Raw genomic sequence first — 23,429 nt, 5'->3', positions numbered from 1 at the left:
AAGGTGATTTGACTCTCACTTTCCACACAAACACAATGTATCTTTATTGAGGTTTGCAAAATAAAAGCAAAACCATGCATTTCAAGTTAGTATAAAAAATATCTTCCTTATCCCCTGCCCCAACAAAACCCAACCAAACCAGCAGGACAGGTTATATTAATGCCGGGAGCTGGAGGGGCAGTGAAGGATGAGGTTAGGTGGGACGGGGTACAGACCGAGGGGGCCTGGAGGACTGGTTGACTGGCTGTCCCTACCAGGCCCTGGGGGATGGGGGTGAGAGGCAGAGGTAGCAATCTCAGCAGCATCCCACTGCAGTCTTAGAGAGAGCCCAGGGCGGGGGCCTTCCTAATCCTAGGTCCACGTCCTCTTCTTCTACCTCCTGGAAGTTTGGGTCTTAACTGAGACTCAGTTTTCCCATAGTAAAGAAAGGTGGGGGCAGAGGACCGGAGGTCTGGAAGGCGGCCACCCTCCCAAGGCTCAGGCCTCTGTGCTAGGGGTGACCCCTGTAGGAAGGAGAGAAGCCAGATGCTCAGCCAGCGAGTGGCTGGGCCATCACACCAGAGACCCAGCCTGACTCTGGGCGGGCACCATCACAGGGACAGCACCCATGCGGCTCAGAGCAGAGGAAGAGACCCCCCCAGGGCTGGGGGATATTGGCTGAGGGTGGGCCCCATCTGTTCTGGGCAGCCTTGGTGAGGGCAGGACCTGACTGGAGAGGCTGGGTGTGGGGCTCAATGCACCAGGCCTGGGAGGGCCGTGGGGTGGCCGAAGGGCTCGTGCGGAGGTAACAGAGGAGAGGGTCCCATTCTTGGAGATTGTGTCTGAGCCCTTGGGCCAGGGCAGGGTCCGGGGAGCGATGGCGTCCTCCCTAGTCATCAAAGAAGCGATAAGAGGTCAGAAGCCGGAAGGGGGAAGGGGGAGAGTTTCCACGTGCTTTGCCTTACTCTCACCTCCCCTCTCCTTCAACTCTCCTCTCACTTAAAATCTGCCCACAAGAAGGATGGTTCAACCACCGCCCAACCTTCCATTAGATGAGAGCTGCCCGAATTCCCAAGGAGAGCCCTCATCTTGGCAGAGATCAGGGACACTTACTTGATATCGTTGGCCGGCTCCTCTAGGGCCTTGCCCCGGCGTTGGTACAACAAGACCAGCCCAACCAGGAGCCCCAATCCAACCATGGTGCCCACGACAGCTCCAGCAACCACCGTAGCCTCAGGCCCTGGAAAAACCTTGCTGTCAGCGGGGGACTCTCAGCTTATTCCCTGGCCCCTTCCAACCCCACTGCCCCACTGCCCTACCACCACCATACACATTTTCTCTCTTTGTTAAGAAGAAGGTGCTGTCAAGAAGAAAGTGGTCACTGACCAAGCACCTGCATGAACATTTGACCAAGACAAGCTCCTTGTCCTGTTGTAATGAAAGGCCTCCTCCCCTCTCTTGCAAACCCACCCCACCCCCCATTGACCAATCTTCTCCCTAACCACACTTACCCCTCACTGACCTGTGCTCACTTTCAGGGTCACATTGCACTGGGCGCTGCCCACCTCATTGTGGGCCTTGCAGATATACACTCCAGACATGGAAGTGGAAAGGTTTTTGAGGTTTAAAGACCCATGGATGGCATCTGTGGACACAATTTAACCGTCAGTCCAGGGATCCTCTTTCCCATAAAAATCATCCTGCCCCTCCTCTGGAATGTCCTCTTTGACTCCCTGGGAGAGACTCCCAGGCTATCCATTCCCTGAGGGAAGGGAAAGGTGTGACAGCCAGTATGCTGGGTTCTGCTCCCAGTTGCCTAACTGCCAGCTCAGTACCCCTCTCCATTTCCACCGCTCAGTGTCCCCAAGTGATATCTGAAAGGAGGCTAAAGAGGAAGTGATGCCCAGAAAAACCAAAATCCAATTTTTACTTTTATTTCTGAATGACAGAGAGTGAGAGAGAAAGGACATTGAGCGAGGAATGAGAAAACCTAGGATCCAGAATTGACCAGTCTTTTCCTTAGGAAGACTGGTCGATTGACTTTAAGAAAGTTACCTGCTATCTCTGGGTCCCAATTTCTTCATCTGTAAAATGGGGTAATACGACCTACTTGATGGTGTTGAAAGGAATATATGAAATATTCTAATGATTTTAACAGTTAAAGTTTATTGGCTGCTTACTCTGCACCAAAGACTAAGTTCTTTACATGTACTAACTTAGAAAAGTTTCACAACAAACCTATGAGGTAAGCTCTATATAAAAATAATTTTAAAACTTTTATTATAAAAATGGTCAAATAAAAAGTAGAAAGAGGGACGAAATAAAAATCCATATACCCACAACCTAGATTCAACAGTTGCTAACATTTTGCTATACTTATTTCATTTCTCTTTCTCTTTTTTCTGAGACATTTTAAAGTAAATACTTCAGCATGAAACTCCAAAAATAAGGAAGGACAGTATCCTACATAACCACAATACCATTACCACACCTGATAAATTAAGACTAATTCTCCAAGAGCATCTAGTACTCCATATTAAAATTGTTCCATCGATTATCTCAGTCAAATTGAAAAAAAAAAAGTTCCAATTGCCCCCAAATGTTTTTTATAGCTGGTGTGTTCAAATCAGGGCTATTGATATCCCCATTTTACAGATGAGGAAACAGAGTCACAAAGTCACACACCTAGTGAACGCAGATCTTCTAGCCCCAGCGGCTCTTGAGTAACGCAAGTCTGCAGCACGTGCCCGCACCTGGCAGGGCCTCTTTCTCCAGCCCCTCCCCACACCCTCCTCCTCCTCCCCGCCAGTGCTTTTCAGCATTGCCTCCCCTGGCACCCCGGCCCCTCTGGTACGTCATCTTTCCTCCACCCCAGCCGCACTCTCAGTGTCTCCGGAAGGTCCCTCACCTAAAACAGGTGCAAAGAAGACCTGGGAGGATGGGGGCGAGCGCACCCACTGGTATTGGGCAGCGGGCTTACTCCTTGGGGACTGGCAGCGCAGGGTCACGTTGGTCCCCACGTGGGGCACGCCCCGGAGGCGGCAGGATGGAGGAGCTGGAGGAACTGGGGGAGGGGAGACAGGTTAAACACTCACATCCGGGGGCCAGCGGCTCCCCCTCCCCCGCTCCCACCCACCGACGCCCTGTCACTCTGTTTGCCCCTCCCCCAACCTTCACACTCAGTCGTTTGGGGGAGAGACCTGCCCGACCTCCCATGGGTGCCTCTCACTTACCCAACACATTGAGTTCTAAAGTCTTGCTGCTGTGACCTCGAACAGTGCCTTGACTGTCTTGCAAGTTCACAGAACAGAGGTAGGGTCCGGAGTCTTTCTCCTGGAGGTCCTGCAGCCGCAGTGACACATTCCGGGAGGGCATGGGGTAGACCAGGGATGCTCCAGGTTTGCTTGATGTGACCCCACTGATGTGCGCCAACACCTGGTGGGTGGGCGTAACACCTCCCCATTATTATTTGTCTGCTCTGTGCCCAGGGCTCAGCTAGTCCTCCTCCCCCAAACTGGGGGTCTTCAAATGCCCCTCACCTGCACCACCCCCTCTAACCTCTACCAGCTCTCCATTCACCCCTGTCATTCTAGCTACCGTCTCACCGCCCCGGGTCCTCTGCACCAGAACAGGTCCTGTTCCCCTGGACGCTGTCTCTTCATCTCCCACTTGGGGTGTTTAGAAAGTGGTAAAATGGATGAGGGATAATGTAAATAGGGGGACATGTATGAAAGAAACTTAGACTGCAGGGGTAGAGCCAAGAGAAAAAAATATCTTTTTAAATTTTCTTTTTCTTGAAGATCCCCAGCCCTCCAGTGTATAAGTCCAGGCCCTACCCCTGCAATCTAAGTTTCTTTCATACATACCCCCTACTTATCAAATGACCTCCTGAACACACTTCCTAGGACCTTGCAAGGAGCCCAGCAAGTAAGGAGCTCTGAAAATGACGTTTCCTTGGCTTCTGGGTAAATTTGCCTCTGAGTCTTCATCTGATGTCAGGAAGGAAGATAGGTGAGAGAGTGTAGGAGGACATGTACCCTTGCCTCTCAAGGAGGTTATGTGGGAGCAGGGGGACAGAAAATCATTTGGAAAGAGACGCGGCCTGTGACAATGTCCAAAGCACAGATAATGTGAAAACAGGAAGAAGCTCAACTTTTAAAAGTTGTGTGATACTTGCCCTAACCCTTCCTGTTTCCTATACCCTCAATCCTCACTTTCCCCCTTGCCCCACAAAGTAAAATGCCTCTCCACTTGTCAGTGTTTGGTGCGCTGGATTTCTAGGGAATCCTGGGAAAAAGAGAATTCTTTGGGGAAGCCTCCAAGATCAAAACAAAAATTGAACCGGTGAGGTGGACCTTGCTTTTCCCTGATGCTCCTTCGAGTCAGCCATCCCCTGGCCACCCCTCCCACCGTTGCCAGCTCTCCCCTGTTCCCCACCCCGCCCCCGCCCCCGCCCCCGCCCCCCCTCCGGCGTAGCTAGCCTCTGGCCGAGACGATTTCCCTCACCTGGCTCATATTCATATTCTTCCCTTCCAGTAAGAACCATATCACGGTGGGCACCTCCCAAGGCTTGGGCTTGGTCGAAGACACCTCCCCTTGCAGGGTGTACCACGCCGGGAGCACCACTTCCGCTCCCTCTACCGCCCGCAACTTGGTGAGGCCGGCGGGCACGTGCAGCTCCACTTGGGCCCGAGAGGGGGACGCTGGGGATGAGAGCGAGGAGGGTGAGCGCGGAGCCCAAGGACCCAGCTCAACGCGGCGGCAGGAGAGGACGAACCTCGCGGGGTCCCGCCACCGTGGGCCTCGAAGACTGCCCAGGGCCCGCTGGCCTGGGATCCCATTGTCAATTTCATCAGAGCCTCTTCTCCCCAGCCTCAGCCCGCTGGCTTGCGGCAGGGATAGGGACCTGTGTCTACGCATTTATTGGTATCCAGAAGCACAGATTTCCGCGCACCAAGAGGAGGAGGGGGCAGATTTCCAGCGAGAAGGGAAAGACATGCAAGAGGAAGGGAAGAGTCAATACTTTTTATCTACACTCTACGTAGGCCACTTGCTCCCCCAATTTTCCTGGGCGGTAAGACGCTGGTCAGGATCAACAGCTTTCCCATCTCCTGCGTTCTCAACCAGATGGGCGGAGCGGGGTGGGAGGGTTAATCGGTTACCGATTAACTCCGCGGCTCCTTCTGAACTACTCCGAGCCAGGGAAACTGGAGTGGCCCAGCGCCCAACCCGGCCCAGTGACTGCCCGTGCTCCCCGGCCTCCCGCTGGGTTCCCACACGTGGGCTTCCCCAGGAAAGCTCCCAAGGGCCCTTTTGGGGCCCAGGGGATCTGGGCGGGTCGCAGGGAATCCTGGCAGAGCTAGAGGAGAATGAAGGTCCCCTGACAATCATGTACAAAGCAATCAAGTACAGAGAGCTTGCCTCTGCCTGTGACTGACCTTCAGGAGGTGGCCTGGGGTGTTGGTTTCAAGGAGGGGCCTGTCGAATCAAAGCTTGCATCATGGCGCCCAGGAGCACTCACTTATTGCCCTTTGGAGAGGCAACGGAGCAGCCAGTCAAAAGCCCTTTGGGGGAATAAGCTTGGGCTTGTCCGTGGCCAGGCCTGAGGATGTTGGCCGCCCTAGTCCTAAGCCCTGCTCTCACTGAGGCCCTGAGTCCTCCGCCTCAACGCTCTGCCCTGGAGTGTGAGATGCCACCTCCGCGTGGTGATCAGGGGACCACCGCTCGGACAGCGGCCGCGCACGGGTCCGGCTTTCCACCCTGCTAGAGGCCGGCTGAAGGCCTCTAAGGGCCCAGGAGTGGATCCGGCCAGGATGCACACCGCCCCCATGGCTTCCTGGCTGCGTGTCTTTACAGAACCCCCAGCCCGATTCCTTGGCCTTCTTAGCACCCCCCTCCCCATTTCCTGGCAGGTCCCTGTGGGCCAAGCAGGAAACTTGTGCCCGGTGATAAGCCAGAAGACAATGAGGAGGGCGCCGCTGGACCGGAGGCTCTGCAGGCAAAAACAACCTCTGCCTCAAGGAGCCTGACACCCGCTCAGGACCAGCCCGCCGGCTGGGACGCGGAGAGGCCTACGGGTGGTGCAGGCTCTGGCCCAGCCTTTCTGCAGCCCACCCCCAGCGGCCAGACACAGTTCCCGCCGGAAAGCGGCCATGGTCCCGGGAGAGGGGTGAGCCGCCTCCGCCCTAGGCACCCCCAGCCACCTCCCTCCGGTCCTGCATTTATGAGGTCACTTTGCCAAAGGTAGAGGGGTGGTAAATCAATAATAATGTGGACACACTGGGGTCTGGGCAAAGGCCAGCTAGGAGCTGCAGAGGGCCCCAGGCTTCGCTGCCCTGGTCCGGGGTGTCCGCTGGAGCAGAAGCCCCTCAACTCTTCGGCCCTTTTTGCTCCCAGGTGCCACAGGGAGAGGCAAAGGGGGTGGTTGGGTCTGAGTGAAGGAGACAGGAGCAGCCCAGGGAAGGGACCCTTCTGGCCCACGCCAGACCAGAGTGTGGAGCAGGCTAGAGCGCAGGAGAAGGAAAATGGGCCTGCTCCCCAGGGCTACTATTTTTAGTCTCCCTCTTTCTCTGAGAAACTCCCCCCGCGGGCTTCTCACGCCCCAGGGGCAGCATCGCTGAGCGTCCGAGGAGGAGCGAGGGAGCAGAAGGGCCTCGGCGGAGAACCCGGTCAGGCAGAGCCCAATGGAGCCTGTGCCACCCAAAGCGCTGACCATCCCGAGGGCCATTTAACCCTCAAGTGGCCCCCTGGGGGTGGCCGGGTCGGGATGCTGAAGCCTGGGTCTTCAGTATGAAATCTGAGGCTCAGAGTTAGGATAGAAAGAGGACGGGTTGCAGGAGAGCTGCCGATGACGCCCTGGCCGCTAACTTGAATTTTTCTCCCTTTCTTCAGAGATTCCCAGCAGGAAGGGGGATGGGGAAGTTGGGGGGTAGAATGCAGAAGGGAAAGAGGTATTGATGTTGAAGTTGGGAGAGGGGGCCTGAGAAGTCAAGGGATCCTGGAGCAGCCCCACCAAGCCTAGAGGGGCTGGTGGTCTGGTCCTGAGCCCCACTTTGTCTGGGGACCCTAATACTTCATGCCCCAACACCCTTGCAGCACAGACTGGGCTAAAGGAGACACGGGTAAAAGTTAGGTGGGCCCCATCACTGTGGTTGAATTTCACTCTACATCTTTCCAAGCCTTACTTGCCCTGGTGATTCCAACCTGAGAGAAATGAGGAGTTAAAGCTGACCTGGACAAACCCACCCTTCACCCTCATTCGGGATCCTTGAAGAAAGATGGCAAGAAAGCCTGGGAGGCAGCATGTGAAACAGCTTATAATGAGCTTAGTTCCTGTGGGTCCTTTTCTCCCAGATATTGCCCTGGGCCACCCCAGCTCCTGGGCGCTCCTGGAGGCCTTCAAACACTCCTCAAGCACTTGCTCCAAGGAGGGGCCCTTCCTCTCTGACTCAAAGGCCCTCTTCTCTATTTCCTTTGTCCCTTTGGCTCTGGGAGCCAATGGGGGTGGTGGACCTCTTGGGGGGGGGCTCACAATTCTGCTCCTCTAGGCATTCAAAGCCCTCCTCCATTTCCTGTGTCCCAAATGACCTCACGGTCGTGCTTTGGGGGCACCTCCCTTGATTCCCAGGGCAGGAAGCAGGAGGAGGGGGCAAGTGGGAGGATCTGGGCTGGGGAATTGAGGTGAAGTGCGTGTGTCAAGCCCGGGAACCAGGGAATTCCCCAGGGGCTCTCGCACATCAGTTTGTGGCAGGGTGGGGGTCGGGAGGGGGGCTGGAGTTAAGTCCTTAAGCTCTTTAGCCAGTGTCTCATCCAGCAGCTCAGCTCATCCGGCTCTGCTGGGTGGAGGTGGGGAGTGGGGGTGAGGAATGGCTCCAACAACTCACCCCAGGCGGTGCCCTAACCCTCTCCCCGACCACAAACACACCGCACCCAAAGTGGGAGCTGTTCCCCGACGCAGCGGGGACACAAGTGATGCCCTGCGTGGGGGGAAGTATAAGGGCGGGGAGGGAAAGAGTCAGAGACAGGAGTCCTGTCCCACCCAGCTCCTCATCAGTGCCCGAAACCACCTCCCTCAGGGTCGCATTCACCCCACCTCTCCCATCTCACGTCCCCTCCAGGTCCAAGGTTTCACTCACCGAGAGTAGTCAGCACCAGGAACAAAAACCGCAGCAAGCTGGTCGCAGGGGACCCGGGCAGGGAAACCATGGCCTTCCCTGGCCCCGACGGAGTCAGGGGCGCCGGCTCCGGGACACACCAAGCGACAGGTGCTGGGGCCGCACGACGGCCAGAGCGGAGGCGGGAGCCGGACCACTGACACCAAGGGCGGCTCTGGCCAGAGTCTGCGTGCGTGTGCCGGTGGTGGGGTGGGGACCGACGGGGACTGGGGGCGGGGCATTCGAGGGGGCGGAGAGGTCGCCGTCCTCGCGGGCGGGGCCCGAGGGTGACCCGCCGCGGGGGGACGCTCCTCGCGCTCCGACGGCCGACTCCCGCGGCCTCCACCGGGTCAGGACGCAGGGTGGGGTCGGGTGAGTCGTGGCGCCCTCGCAGCCGGCCGGGGGCAAGGGCAGAGGAGAAAAGCCCTAACTCTCAGACTACGCCATAGCCTTCCCCCTCCGCTAAGTGCGGTAGGAAGGAGGGCCAGGAAGGAAGGGAGGTTTGGGGATTATCCGACGTCCAGGGGCCACCCGCACCCGACACCCTAAGCGGCCGGGGCTCCCGCCCGACCAACCGGCTCCGAGCTTGGGGGTAACGCGTCCTCGGCCTAAGCGGGGAGGAGGGGAGCCGCGTTTTCCCGGGGCCACTGGGGCTCCGCAGTGTGGGGCTTGAGGCGGCAGGAAAGGTCCAGAGTGCCGGCCGCGCCGGCCCGGTTCTGCTGCCCGCAACTACCAATTTCCCAGGGCCAGGGGCGGGTTGGGCCGCGGGAGCGGGCAGGGAGAGAGGCTCGGGAAGGGAGGCGGCCACGCCCACCCCCGCTCACCCCCGCACGTGCCGCGTGGCCCCGAGGCTGCGGTGGGGGATGCGCCGGCGGTGGACCCGAGGACCGTGTTCACCTGTGGCCGGAGAAGACGGGGCCTCTCAGCAGGTTCTCAGAGACTCCCTAAAACCAAGGCCCGAGGGTCACCCGGAGCTTGCGCCGCAAACCCGAGCAGGGAAGTGACTGGCGCAAGGAAACCCCAGGAGCTGAGCAGGAAACTGAGGAAACAAGATACCGGTTCCCCGCTTAACTCTGAAAAGCCTTATGCAGACTGGGGAGGAGGGGGCAGCTGCGGGAAGGTAGACTGGACCAAGTCCCTCCATTTATTTATCCCCATGTCTTCGCTGCCTCCCCATCCCTCCTCAGGCCCGCTCTGATCCTTTAATTCCCGGGACTAGATCATGTTCGCTGTGAAATTTAATTTAACCGTCCCTCCCCGCGCCAGCCGGTCACAGGCACCTCTGCGCCCTCTGGCGGCCGAAGCTCTCTTACAGAAGGGCACGCACCCGTTCTGGCTTCTCGGTCGGACAGCCAAAATAAAGATGCTTCAAACATCCGGGCACGGCTCAACCACCGAGCAAAGGTCACCGAGGACAGAAGGCATAACAAGGAATCCCTGGCGCTGCCTGCTCTAGGTGACCAGTTGACTGGGTAGAAAAGCAGCCAGGCCTCCTGGATTCCATTTACTCCACACGGCCCTGCATTAACACTGAATGTGGTCTTTGAGCCTGCGCTGCCCAAGGTCTTTTTCTACACAGCGCCCTGTAGACGCTCTCAGCTGCTTCTTCCTAGTGTGACCTGCCTGGCTGCTCTTCAAATACCTGCCATGCAGTGGCTTTGAGAAATGGCTATGCAAACACTAGACTGCTCATGCAACCCCTAGAATCTAGTACTTGGCAGCTCAGTGACAGCAAAGGCAACAGTAATAGGTAACTGCTAGTCTCATACCCTTATACAGGGACCTACAAACTTTGAATTGTCAAGTAGATTGTGTGTGTGTGTGTGTATATATATATATGGGGGGGAGGGTGCTGTTGGTTTGGTTTTTCTAGTCTATCACACTCTTTTTTCTTTTCTTTTTTTACTTTAGTCTTCACTGCAAAGCACCTCTTGTAAACATCCCTCCTTTATTTCCAGGTCAGGCCTAGGTTACCCCAAATAAGTAATTCCTTCCAAAAACAGCAGTACAATGCTCTCGGTTGTGTCCCAGGAGCACCAGAGCATCTGATTACAGAGGCTGTGCTCACCCCTATCAAGTGCTACGTAAGGCAGGGAGGGCCTCAACATTCACTCTCAGTAGGTAACTTTCCAGAATTTGCGCCCCAAACAATTTACAACATCAGAAGTAAAGATACAAATAAAGATTTGCAGGCGGTTATTCTCTCCATGTGACACTGAAACAGTCCCTTCAGGACTCTTTCACTGCTCTCACCCAATCAAAGAATTTTCTATACTATCTCCTACTCCAGCCACTTCTTTTCTGCTGACCCTGAGGCAGTCAAGTGGTAGAAGTTAGCAGAGCAGTTCTATTACTTTCTGAAAGTTTTTGCTGAGCTGCAGTTTAGGGTGAACATTGCTCTCTACCCTTGTGTAAAATGGGAATGTTAGCGCCGATGATCTGTGAGTGACCTGCATCCACAGGTTGTGTGCAAGAGCTAAGTTCATAGTTTCATGTGTTAAGAGACTTGCAGCTCACTAGTGTTTCTCCCAGTCGTACCTCATCTTTTATCTCTACAGTATTTTTTAATGCTGCCTCTTACATTTGAATGTAGTGTCTCCATCCTCCTGGAATCAGTTATAAGGCTTCATTGAGGTCTAAATAGTCTACTTTTTGTTTTTAGAAATGCTCATATAGTTATCAGACACCCTGCTGTCCTCTTTTCTAGATTGTTCTGGCCAAAGAGAATGGATACTCAGTATCAGCAAGGTACTTTCTTTCCAAGTCTCCGTTTCCCGGTGCTCAGCTCTGTCCTCTTGCCCCTCCCCCTCCCCCATCCCAAGCCACATGGTGAAAACACATGTTGGATCAGTCTTTGCCATACACTCTGTGCCGCTCATAGTGGTCTAGCAATGCCCTATTCTCAGTAATGTGAGGTAGATCTCAGACATCCTCACTAAATGTTCCCAAATGTTCTGCCCCTGCTAAGTAACTAACAGCAGTGAAAAGCGGGATGGGGGAAGAAATGAATGAAGCATAATGTTAGTTTTAGGGCTGATCAGTGGCAAAGTTTGGGGGATGCCATGTACTACTCCTGGTGATAATGCTTTTTCCTGCAGCACTTGGCACTAATATTATGAGATTATTGCTACAAAATGGTCAATGAAGCCTCGGTCTTTAGGACTATAATTCCAAGTTCCAAAGAAGAGCAAACTCATGAGAATTTCCTAAAGCCGATACCTACAGCCTGTGCCCAAGGAGAAGAGGTGCTGCACTCAAACATTCCAGAATATTTATATATACTCTCCCTGAACTAGCACCCACTTTTAGCAACTCACATCAGGAAACAGCCAACTCCATAAACCTAGACTCAAATGACATTAATAAAAGTCATCCCATTGGTTATAAGCTCTCTAGTCACTAGAAAAATAAATAAGCATCAACCAACCAAGAGGTATCAGAATGAGAAAAACCACTGATTTAAGACAACTCAGGGCTGCAGGAAAGAACATTTTTTTTAATCAATGTGCAATTTTATCTTCAATAGTACAGAAAAACGGGGAGAATTATAGCTCTTACCTGGATTTGCAGTCCATTTAAAGTAGAGTACCCGAGAGATGCTGGGGGAATCATTAAAGATAAATAACCAATCTAACAAGTCCCTGTCATGAGACCAAAGTGACCCTTGACTACTCTACTAGTAAGGTAGTTCTTAGCCAAGAGTACTAACCTCCAACTGGAGTGCTAGTTGACCCACAGGAATCACTGCAAGATCTAAAGGTGATAGTTACCCTCCTAATGGACTGATACCTTACAGTTTCCTATCCTACGGATCACTTAAAATTTTTGTTTGGATGTTTCTATTAGATCTTCTCTCCTTTTTCACAGGCAGTATGATGACATCAATTCTCCACCTGTGCTCCTGAGAGAGCTGCCCCTGATTACTGAGTGTAAAGATGAGGAATGAGAGTCTCTTACAAATTCATGTACTTAGGGCCAAAAGGAATATCCTTTTGTAGCTTTTTAAAAAGTAGCACAAAGTGAAATGTCCAATGACCTTTGTTACTCTGACAAGAGATCATGACATTGGTCAGTGGGGTACAGAGAGCGAGAGGGAGTGAAGCTGCCCTACTCTGTTGTGTTCATCCCTGGCAGTAAAGTCAGAGCACGGCCCCACTGCCAGTGCGACCACACTCGGCTGCAAAAAGCTCCACTAGTACGCCAAGAGGCCAGGAATTACTTTAATGATTTTCTTAAAAAAAAGTTTAAATGGCAGCACAACCATAAAGTTGGTACATCACAGAAACAAAGGTCTTTGCAGGCAACACTGATTGGGAATAGCAAAACACTTGATTGGTGAAAAAAATGAAACTCTAAATTATATACAATAGTAGCTAAGGGTAATATTGAAAAAGTCTTATTTACTGTGACTCAAGATTTAACTTGCCATTATCTATTGCTTATTTATTCAAGGTTGTAAATAATACTTATATAGAGACATAGAGATGTGTAAAAATGAAACATCGTGAAAAAAATACAATTTTTCAATTTCATATGAAACTCAAAGTATAAGTTTTGTCCAATATGGAATGTACCTACATTTGTTTACATCAGGGCTCTAAAATCCATTTAAAAATTGTTTTTTGTTTTTAAAAAAGAAACAACTGACCCACCATGCAAGTCCGCTGTATAGCTTGCTGGCTCAAAATGAGCATTTTCAGGTGAGGTCTGTTTTTTCTGCCCAAAGTCTACTATGATTTCTTAGTTGTACTGGCCCGATCGTGGAAAGAGTTTCCATGAAGTCTGATGGCAGCATCTGGATGAGGGAGTCTGGGTAACGGGATGTGAGTAGGGAAGAGAGAGGTAAGAGCCCAAATCCTTATGAAGGATGACATTCAGTTGTTAAATTTTAAGGGGTAGCCAATGGCTTTTTCCAGGCACTCAACTAAAGAGCCAGCGGAAAGAAAATCCCTCTCTACTTCTACAAATTTGATATAGATGGATTTGGGGGAAACTCCAGGATCCACAATACAGTTCTGAGACAAAAACCCATTAATACCGACCCAATCTTTGCTGAAGGTTTTGGTATTTGCTTGGAAATGTAAAAATAAGCATTGCTGCAGAGTCCTGACCTCAGCGATCCCGAGGTAGCAATAGATAATTCGGGTAGGTTCTATTTCCACCTGTAGTGAGGCTTGTGCTGAAAGGGTTTCCAAGTCAACCCGGCCCTCCTTTCCTGGGTCCAGGGAACGTCGCTCCATGTGGGGTGAGGGGGGCCTCTCAATACACTCTTCGTAGCCAATGGCATAAAGGCCTGGGCTTTTGGGAATGCCTCCTGGCAATAAATACTGAACAACGTTCCCACCAGTTGGTTTGGAGTGGGCAATGGGTATCCAGTCAATTTCCATGTGCAGCTCCAGGCACCGCGCTTCACTAATAGTGATCTCCAAAAATTTGTAGTAAACATTTTTCCAGTTCATCTTCTGCACTCGGGTCATGATGATCCGTCCCTCGGGCTTCTCAGAATTGAAGTACTCCCGGAGTCGCTTGCCAAGGGGCACCTGGGAGCTGATCTCAGCATAATGGTAACGGATATCCTCTTTCCAACGGGTGTTATAACCAATTCCAAAAATGGCCAGTTTATTAGAAAGATGAAGCCTTGAAAAGTCTGTCCAGCTCTGAAACAGTTCCCATTTCAACTGTACTGATTCCAAAATCTGTACGATATTCTGCATGATGTCTCTTTTCCTGGAAAGAGAAATAAAAGTCAGATTCTTCAGGTGTCTAGATGAGCACTGTCCAGTGGAAATTTCTGCAATGGTGGAAATGTCCTGTGTCTGTGCTGTCCAATATGTTAGCCATTGCACTTAAGATGTGGCTAGTGTGAGTGAGGTATTAAGTTTTTAATTAATTTTAAATTACATTTAAATAGCCCTAGGTGACTAGTGGCTACCATATTGGACTGTGCAAGTCTAGATAATCATAGTATTAAAATCTGAGACATGCTCACCCTTAGGAAGTTCCTAGGAACTAGTGAAAAACTGCTTTCCATTACTTCTAAAGTCTGGCTGTATTCCACTTAGTAACTATTGATACATAAGATTTCAGAAACCAAGGATCATGTACTTTTTAAAGGATTTCAGAAACCAAGGATCATGTACTTTTTAAAGTGGCTATTATAGTGCATATGATGACCTTCAGACCTAACTACCAAAAGCAGGTGAAGGATGCTGTATTCAGAAAAGTAACCAGTAGGTATCACTTAAAAGAATGAACACATTAATTTCTAACCTGGAAATTCTGAAAGTTCAATAAGTTTGGCCCATACACGCTGGCCATAGGAAAATATACAACTGATTATGACTATTGATCTGATACAAAAACATGAAAAAAGGACATTTTCTTCTATTTGTCTGAAATACATTACTACTCCCAAATTTAAAAGAACTGTCAGTTTAGCACAGAATTAAGATCTGAGAATTCAGATGGAAAAGTTCCATTATTAAGCTTCAGTTGTAAGAGAAAAAAAATTCCAGATAATGAATTGAGATTTTTCTAAAATATATTTTATAAAGGGAAGCGAAAGTATAGAAATTATTTCAATTTTGATTTGGACAGTTAACAGAAGAAGACAAAGTACAGGGAAATTCTTGTTTCACATGCTGCTTAATTCATGTAATTCCAACGGATACTTCATGATGATTCGTACATATATATGAGGATATTTGTTTCTCAGGTAGGGTACAACTTTGATATTGGAAGACTGAAGTTTGTTAAATATCAACTTAGCAACAAACAATTATACTCGACATCAATCATAGGTTTAAGCTACAAAAATACTCAACTACCACACTCACATACAATCAAACACAGGCAAGAAAACAGGGTGTAAGGGTGGTTTGCTAACAGCTTCTTGGAAGGAGACAGATCCTGGAAACTTTCTTCTTAAATTCTCATACCTTCTGGAAGAGCTTTTGGAACAAACTGGGGCATCTTCCACATAGTTCTTCTCTCTTACTTTCCTTGATTTTCTTTTCAAGATGGCAAAGAGCTAATGTTTTGTTATCAGTTGCTTCTTGAACCAAAGACTGCCCTAGACTTACCCTCCACACTTTAGTTTGTCTTGAAAGCTACTCAGGTATCTGAGTGGCCATCAGGATGAAATCACTGCATTTCTGGAGATTGTTTCTCTTCTCAGAGTACACAAAGGCACTCGATCACTTTTCTAATATTTAGATTGTGGCGCTTGTGAGGCTAAGACATAGGACCATGTTTCTGCATGGGTCAATGCTTTAGAGAAAAATTATCTTTCATAGCTACCATTCTCCCTGTCCTCTTTTAAAATATTTTACTGATCTCAAGGAGGACTAGGCTAAGGAGGTGGGATGGAGGGCAGAGCTTTTTGTCTCTTTTGCTCACTGCTGTATTCCTATGCCTGACATACAGTAGGCATTTGATAAATAAGTGGTGACTCTTCTTCGCGGGTGAAGGATGGTGTATTTGACTGCAGGCTATAGCAGCTAGTTCAGGCTAATCCCACCTAAACCTAGAGTGAAGAGATCCAGTGCCCAAATGAAGTCATTTTATGCAGCACTGTCACAGCCCTAAATCATCAGTAAGGAACAGGTCTGAGGAAACTGTTGCACTGGGAAATGAACCGCCTCTTAGAACCCTCGCACCCTGTGAGCTGAAACCTGGAGAAGCAGCAGCCACACAGGACACTTCTGCAGAGCCTGTCAGGTTCCTGCCCCACTGATCTGATCTCGGCCTGAAGCTCCCCGGGCTCAGCCCTCAGATGAGCTTTCCACAGCTGTGGAGCACAGTGAGAACTAGATCCAGTTATTTAAACAGTTCCTGAGAACTGTCTGTTGTATTTCTGAAGTTCCAACCATGGGAAAAGTTCAGGGGGTCTGAGATTGGTGACACCAGTTCTGTGAAGCTTGAGTTCATCCCCAGTTACATCAATTGGGCCTCCCCTGTAGTTCCTAAGAACTTGCTTTTTGAGTCCTAAAATGGAATATTATAAGGAATTTAAGTGTCCCTCTGGCCCTCCTATCATTTCACTTAACCCCAGACAAACTCTGGGCCCTGTGACTTATCTTTGTATCATATTTAAACATCCAAATACCACATCCACACACAGGAAAATACCATAAACACGCTTATTTTCATATAATATATTTATTTCTTCTTGTTGTATACAACATTCTCAACATTTTGGATCAACCACTGGAAAACTTAGGCTAAAAAGATGAGGAAGAACAACTAGACATGCTCTCTCAGTGGCACGGCTGTAACTCTCATAGCATGCTTCATTACAGCAAGACCTTTGTCATTAAACTTAGGTAAATACACTTTGTAGAAAGGTGGAACATCTACTTACTGTGCTTCTTCAGAAGACTCTTGTTTTATTTTTAATGTTCTCTTTGTGACAGGTATTTCATCTGAAAAACAGAGGTTTTGAAAAAAGTTATATTTTCCTAAGTGGTGGCATACAATTATGTAGCTAAGTAGCTATACGTCTACTGTTTGTTCCATACTTTCCAATGCGAGAACTTAATTCTAGTGTCAAACACTGTCCAATGCCAGATTTATAAATATAACTCTTACATAATGAGATGCATACATTTATATGCAAGATCAGAAACCAGCTCTACAAGTATAAAATTCTTCAAGGTCACCAGTGGATTTCTAGCTAGGAGCTTAAAGCTTAATTTCATGGCAAACATGATTTTTAAAGGAACGAGAATGAAAATAATTCTGTTCTATTTAGACTTTCTATGTAGGTTTTAGCGAGCAATTATTCCCCTAATATCAGGATCAATATATACTACGCATGTTATTTTTTCCCCAAAGGTTTAGGTGACTTAACTCTCTCCAGCAAAACCAGAGTCAGAGGATGCCAAAGTAATTTAGACCTTAGTACCGTTTTGAAATTAAGAGGTAGTGATCACTTAGCATCTGCCCTTTTTATTCTTCTAGTCATCAATTCTCTCTCTTACATTGTGTTAGTCTTACAGTTTCATAACCTCTTTCTTCGCTCCCTCTCTCTTCTGATATTTGAGAGATTTTTTTTTAGACACAGCATTCACAAGAAATATTAACATTTAATCCTTTTTCTTTCGAATTAAGCATTTCTCTATCAGGAGTTCTGTAAAATAGTGCCCACTGGCTTTTGTCTTAAGCTAGGGAGGCACATTTATAGTACCAATTCTACTTATCCTTCCTTGGGGGCTACCTGAGTATTTCACTGGATAGTGAGAACGTTTACTTATAAGCGAGCAGTCATTACACAACTTGCTATGAATGTACAAAGGCTGCAGCAGAAACTTGATTAGTACTTGCAGATTATGAAAACTAAAATTGGACCATTTACTGAAAATAAAAAAGAAGAACAACTACATATATCCTCTTAATTAGTCCACACCAGTTTAGATTTGATGGCCAGGAGTTTTGTTTTCCACTTTTAATGTGAAGACTGGGAATAAATCATTCCAGCTACTGTTGGGATGGGATCCTTTACAGAGTTTGAAGGAGTATGATCCCTGATAATGTTCAAATATCAGCTCCTTTCAAACCAAGGCTTCCCTTCATTGATTGTTTAGACTGAAGCCTGGAAAGGGACCTTTTGCAAATCACAAACAGGAAAAAAAAAGTATTTGGGATAAAGGAAGGAAAAGACAGTTATATCTATACCAGTCGAGCCAAGAGTCAACACTCTTAGCAGTCGTCTTAGAACTAAGAGGTGCAGGATATTTTTAATTGCGTAGCCTGTCACTGAGCTTCCTTGTGCGGCTCAGAATTAGGAATTCTTCTCTGTCTTTAGGAATTTTGTGGAACCCAAGTCACTAGGCACTAGGCCGGTAGTTTAAGGATGCCCAAATTGCCCCCAATAGACTGGCTATATGCGTTGTGCTGTCAGTGGGAATGGTATAAGAAGATATTACAGATATGAAGTACCTGTGCACATATAAAGATATGTATATGCACGTGCACGCGCGTGCGCGCACACACACACACAAGTAACATAGATACTGGCTCTCTTACCCAATTCCTGATCTGTTGGATAGCCGTGGAGATCCTGACTGTGGTTTCCCCAGTCCTCCTGTGAATACTCCTCCATAGTGCTGCCATCTGACTCCAGCTCCTGGTACAAGCCACTACTGTTAATAAGTACAGGCTGGCAGGGCTGAGCATCCCATCCTCCCTGACCAAACACCTGTTCCAACTGTTCAAATGTGTAACTGCTCTTTCTTTTCCCAACACCATGTTCTTTCACCCGACTGTAACACCTGCGAAGGGTCTAAGACACAAAGTCTTTTGTTATTCCTTTAAAGCTGTACTTCCTCTTCCAGGTACGGACCACAGATATTAATTACTATTAGACAGACACAGACAGACAAACACAGACACATTGTTACAGGAATGCTAGATTTTAAATTCATGATTATATTAGAAAAAAAATACTAATTTAGCATTTACTCAAACATGTTATAATTCAAACAATTACTTTGCAATTAATTATCCATTAAACAACAAGAAACATTACAACATTATTGCATGTGTCCCATACACGTATTTGTACACCCCCACCCCCATTTTAAAAGAGTAAGAAAAAAAAAAAAGGAAAACAAGAAATACCAGCCAGCCAATAGGATGCACACCTGCCACAGAAAAGAAAGAGCTGCTATTTGTGCCCAGAATTTGGAAAAAGTGAGGGGAGGGAGGACAGAAAGAAGAATTTCCCAAAGCAAAGAATATAACCTTCCTTACCCTTGATTAAGAAGGAATACAGGGTAAAAACAATTGCCTAAACAAATCAGCTGGTAAAACTTGTTCCTTACATAGTCCATAATCTTTACTAACTCACTCTGTCTTTGGGGAAGTTGCTAAAATTTAAAAGAGATCAAATCAATAAGGCTACAGATTCCCAGTCTCAAACATCAATTATCAAGAAACAATACACTAATACCTACATCTAAAAATTAGCCAGTGATAATACTAATCTATTCTACCAACTCAAACTGCCAGCCAAACGCACCAACAAATGAAGCCAATAATTTCCTTTTGCGGGGGAAGTGAGGTGAAAGGGTGTTATTTCACTTCTTTTTCGTGGCACACAGCAAATATCATTATGCAAATCCACAGATACAACCTGGACAGTTTTATTATCTTGCACAACCCTTCAACTTGCTTCGTGGTCTTCTAACGCATATTTCTGATGATTTCTTTCCTTAGTTTCATGGTACATCTTATGCTATCTTACACAACACTTCAAAAGATAAATCAAGGACTTAGTCCCAAATTTAGTTTAATTACATCGTTCTCTGTCCCATCGCTGCCTCCTTTTGTTCCTTCAGCTCTCCTCTCTACTTTACTGGGTTTTACTCTGAGGATTTTCGTGACAGACAAGACCCTTTTTCTCTGGTGGCTCCAAATACTTTCTAACTCAGCTGTGCCAAACCAGTTCACCTCAGGCTTACTTTACACACATTAGCCAGACTATAAATTTCTCCTGAATGTGCGATGACTCTCCGTAAGCCAATATGTCCTCTATTCTCGGCAAACAAAAACAACTCTCAATAATCTTTATCGGGCCTCCTCGGAAGTTCAGTACCTTTAAATCGCAGTTGATAAACTACAGGAAGACACTCTGTCAAATACTTTGCAGATCTGGTCCCTCGAGGCCAGAAATCCAGATGGGCAAAAGGAATAATAAACATAAGACACGGATGATGATCTCCCTCTGACACAAGCAGAGGAGTGACTAGAGTCACCCCGTCCTAAAACCAGCCAGCCTATCCCCTGCGTAAAGCACCTGCCTCATTCTCCCCTTCTGGAGATTTCTTCTGATGCCTCAAATGATGCCTTAAAGAAGTTAGGTTTCTGCCACACTTTAATTAGTGTTCCTTCTCTCTCTTCGTAAAGGAGAGTCACAAGTACATAACACACAACTTTCTGGAACAAATCAGAAATGAACCTGGGAAACGTGTGATGAGCAACCCTTCCAATGGAAGGAGACAAATGCCTGCAGCAGATCTCATCTGACTTGCTACACACTCCCCTTCCCGGTGCCCTCTGCCCTCCCCCCAGGGACTGGAATTTGAATTGCAAACATCTCCTATTTATTTTTATCTCACAATGTCTACTTTCTGCCCTCCAAGAGCACCCCAGCCACTCTTCTCAGCTCCTCCAAGGACCGTAAATGGAGAGTCCCAGCCATGTCCCTGTCACCCTTCCAAGGCCATAAATGGAGATGGAAACCATGCCACTGCTCACTACTTACTGGCCGCCTAGAGAAAGGCATTCAGCACACAAAAGAGCCCAACTGGATCTGTCACGGAGGGTTATTTCAGAAGTCAGGGAATAAAACTAACATTCCTTTGAAGGAAGGGGCCACACTTAGGACGTGACCTAGGCGTAAGCAAAGCCACCAATCTTTGACACTATATATGGTGGGAAACCACAGAAAAGATTTACTTTCTTTTAAACCACCGAATCGAGCTTAAAATTTCACTTGGCTTGTGTAATTATGAATAAGGAAACTAGAAATATCTAAGGGTTCTAGATATGGAAGAATAGTCAGATGATATATTTTATATTTCATCAGAAAAGCCTAACAGATCTTGCCACCTCTTACTTTGTAGTGTACTTTTGAAATGCACTTTAATAGTGCAATATGCTGATATGTAAAATATCTATTAGGGGTCTGAATGCAAAATGTTTGGTAACTCCTAAATCCATATGATAGGTATCTGATGTATTGAAAGATTTCCAAATTGATTTTAACTCTCTCAGGACATAAATATACAAAAGACGTATCTTCTGGGTTCAGTAAAGACCACAGATCCAAGGAGAGGCTGTTTAAATAGCACATATCAACTAAGAAAAAGAAGCAAGAACTTAAACATCAGCTTGACTGCTACTATAAGAAACACAGATTTAGATAAACGAGAGGGACTTTAGAAATGGATAAAAAGGACATATGGAGACCTTCCAATTCTTATCATCCATAATAAATCAGAAAAGGTTACACTTTCCACACTCTACATGATTAACCAAAGCATATAATTAAGTGATTGTGTGTCTCTGTCAACAGTCCTAAATAAACCAACTTAACACCTACTGTAAATCTTAGATTAAGATAATGCTCTGGAATCTAGGAAAAACGAAGTCTTGCCTCCCATTTTGGACAGCTGTACCAAACCCAACAAGAACCTCAATTCAGCTTCCTTGGAGAACCATTTCCTGTTCAACACAAAAACCTTGTTTCTCTTCCTTCTTCCTTTACCTCACTCATCTTAGAAATTTATAGTCACTTAGCTCTAGCATTTTTTTAAAAATTAAGATCTCAGAGGGGAAAGAATTTGCTTAAAATTATTAAAGACTATTCTAGTCACAGTGAAGAAGAACACTTTCCTTATTGTTAGGATTGTCCATGGTAAATCAGTATTACTGTCTCCTCCCTGGGACAAGAGCTATGAGATAATACTATATCCTGAGTGAAGTTATAAGGATAGAGGTCAGGAGAAGTCAAAAAAATCTGAACAGAAGAACTAAAACACAGGAAACAACCTGACCAGGTGGTCAGATCAGAGAAGTCCAAAGGTATTTGATGTGGAAGAAATGCCAAGTGAATGCTTGGTAAATCCACCGTGCCGAGTGTTCAATGACTAGGAAAGGAAAAGTACCACAGGAAAGACGTGAAAGACGTCCCATTACCAAAGCAGGGAGAAAAATCAGATGGCTGACAACTGACAATTTATAGACAGAGGGAAAGTTTTGCCAAAGTTTAAGATTACAGTGAAAGAAAATGAGAGAATAAAGATGACATTCATTGTGGATGAATGTAAGGGGAGTCTGGAGGTAGGGGATGGGGCAGGTAAACAAAGGCAGGAGTTTTAGATTGGCAGGATTGGGGGTTTAACGGCAGCAATGCAGAGAAAGACCCAGGGTTACAGTACACGTAACATTAAATACAGTGCACAATGCAGCTATCTTGCCAAAGTAAGTAAATCCAGTATTGGGTTGTATAAGCAGAGGAATCACATGTAAGCTATGAAGGTGGCTCTTCCTCTCTATTCAGCACCGGTGAGGCCACAGCTGGAGCACAGCGTTCAGTTCTGGGCATCGAACCAGCTACAAGAGAGGGAAATTGTAGAGTTCAGAAAAGGGCAAATAAAATAATGAAAGGCTTGGAAAATAAGATCTTTAAGTAGGGCCAGTGGTTTCATCAAAGCCCTTCCTGACATTATATAAGCTACTTTGGGGGTAAAAATAAGGTTTCTTTTGTTTCAGTGTCCTCCAATCCCTCCTTTGACTTTCAAGAAGTGGGAAGAATAGAATTCTTCCCTGGTATGGCAAAGTAGGAAGCAAGCTAAATAAATCATATGAGCATATGCCAACCAATTCTGCTACTGGCTCAATCATTTTCTCAAAATTTGCCCCATTTCATACAATCATAAAATCATCACCCTGACAAAACCACTGTTCTAACAGAACTGTCTATCAATGGAACAGGGTATATAACAGGGGGGAACAGAAATAAGGCATAATTGCCATATAAACGTGTTGTTTAGAAAACACCGGCATGATCAGTCTAAGATGTCAGATGAAAATAGTCATACTGCAGGGAGGACAGCTCAGTTACAACAGCAGGAAACAGTGTTATAAGAAAAAACAAGCAGTGAAACAGATTTTCAAATGTAGTTGTCAAACTGGCCATACTAGAAATGGCTTACATATTATAGTTTATCTTAACCCTCTGCCAGCTAAATATGATAAATTTAAAATTCTTTAACCCAAATGATTAAATAAAGAGTACACTTATTTGTAAACAAAGTCTTAAAAATCACATATTATATTCCACAAGAGATAGGAGAAATTACACTGGGAGCACATCTCCAGTGACTATTTATAAAAGTGTTAAGAACAGTACCTCAGCCTAAGCAATGTGTACTGCAAAGCAAAAGAAGCCTTTGTGAAATAGATCTATCCTCTTCCTTTAAACTAAAGCTACTGCTTTACTGTGTTGCAATTAGTTGCTCTTAGTTAACTGAGGCAACAGAACAATACTGAGTTTATTTCAGTATCTCTAAGAAAGACTCAAAATTTCTTAAATTAGTTTTATTTTCTGTGAGCACAAAGGCAGGGCAAAAAAAAAAACAAACCCTGAAATGGCAGACAACTGTAAAAACATTTCTGCACAGTAAGAGGGATATTAAGGACATAGTATAAATTACTATATATATTTTTGGCACAGAGCTGTAACTAATGATGAGGTAAAATCATCTTAAGGTAAAATCCATCTGGGGCCAG

The 23,429-nt window shown here is 47.0% G+C and overlaps 2 protein-coding genes across 11 annotated transcripts in view; both read right to left on the bottom strand.

Annotated features, from left to right (window-relative positions):
• Positions 1–19: 19 nt before the first annotated feature.
• On the bottom strand, positions 20–8,445 carry LOC309636984 (endothelial cell-selective adhesion molecule-like). 2 transcript variants are annotated; one of them, XM_082410916.1, is made up of 7 exons: positions 8,115–8,445; positions 4,486–4,682; positions 3,213–3,414; positions 2,888–3,043; positions 1,502–1,624; positions 1,093–1,219; positions 20–868 (listed from the first exon to the last, which is right to left on the bottom strand). In XM_082410916.1, the coding sequence occupies exons 1-7, from the start codon at positions 8,182–8,184 to the stop codon at positions 553–555; spliced, it is 1,191 nt and encodes a 396-aa protein (XP_082267042.1). In that variant the 5' UTR covers positions 8,185–8,445; the 3' UTR covers positions 20–552. The 2 variants fall into 2 exon arrangements, with proteins under 2 accessions (XP_082267042.1, XP_082267043.1); XM_082410917.1 differs by lacking the exon at positions 2,888–3,043 and having other exon boundaries at positions 8,115–8,444.
• Positions 8,446–12,332: 3,887 nt separating this feature from the next.
• Positions 12,333–23,429, bottom strand: part of MSANTD2 (Myb/SANT DNA binding domain containing 2) — a 28,872-nt gene continuing 17,775 nt past the window's right edge. For 2 of the 9 annotated variants that reach the window (XM_082410897.1, XM_082410896.1), the window contains exons 2-5: positions 22,161–22,250; positions 18,159–18,258; positions 16,495–16,555; positions 12,333–13,859 (exon numbers count right to left, since the gene is read on the bottom strand). In XM_082410897.1, coding sequence (XP_082267023.1) covers positions 13,007–13,859; positions 16,495–16,555; positions 18,159–18,234 — 990 coding nt within the window. In that variant the 5' untranslated portion in view covers positions 18,235–18,258; positions 22,161–22,250 and the 3' untranslated portion in view covers positions 12,333–13,006. Of the gene's footprint in view, positions 13,860–16,494; positions 16,556–18,158; positions 22,251–23,429 lie in introns of those variants that run through there. The other 7 variants (XM_082410895.1, XM_082410892.1, XM_082410893.1 and 4 more) reach the window with 7 other exon arrangements.

The sequence above is a fragment of the Balaenoptera physalus genome, assembly GCF_965194825.1.
Source record: "Balaenoptera physalus genome assembly, chromosome: 10".
NCBI lineage: Eukaryota > Metazoa > Chordata > Mammalia > Artiodactyla > Balaenopteridae > Balaenoptera > Balaenoptera physalus.
Note: the sequence above shows the minus strand (reverse complement) of the source record. Positions and strands in the feature narration are given on the sequence as shown.

Coding starts and splice junctions, on each gene's coding strand:
- LOC309636984 (XM_082410916.1), bottom strand. CDS start 8,184: ATGGTTTCCCTGCCCGGGTCCCCTGCGACCAGCTTGCTGCGGTTTTTG. Junction 4,683..8,114: donor CCTGGTGCTGACTACTCTCG/GTGAGTGAAACC, acceptor TCTCATCCCCAG/CGTCCCCCTCTCGGGCCCAA. Junction 869..1,092: donor GAGCCGGCCAACGATATCAA/GTAAGTGTCCCT, acceptor TTTGATGACTAG/GGAGGACGCCATCGCTCCCC.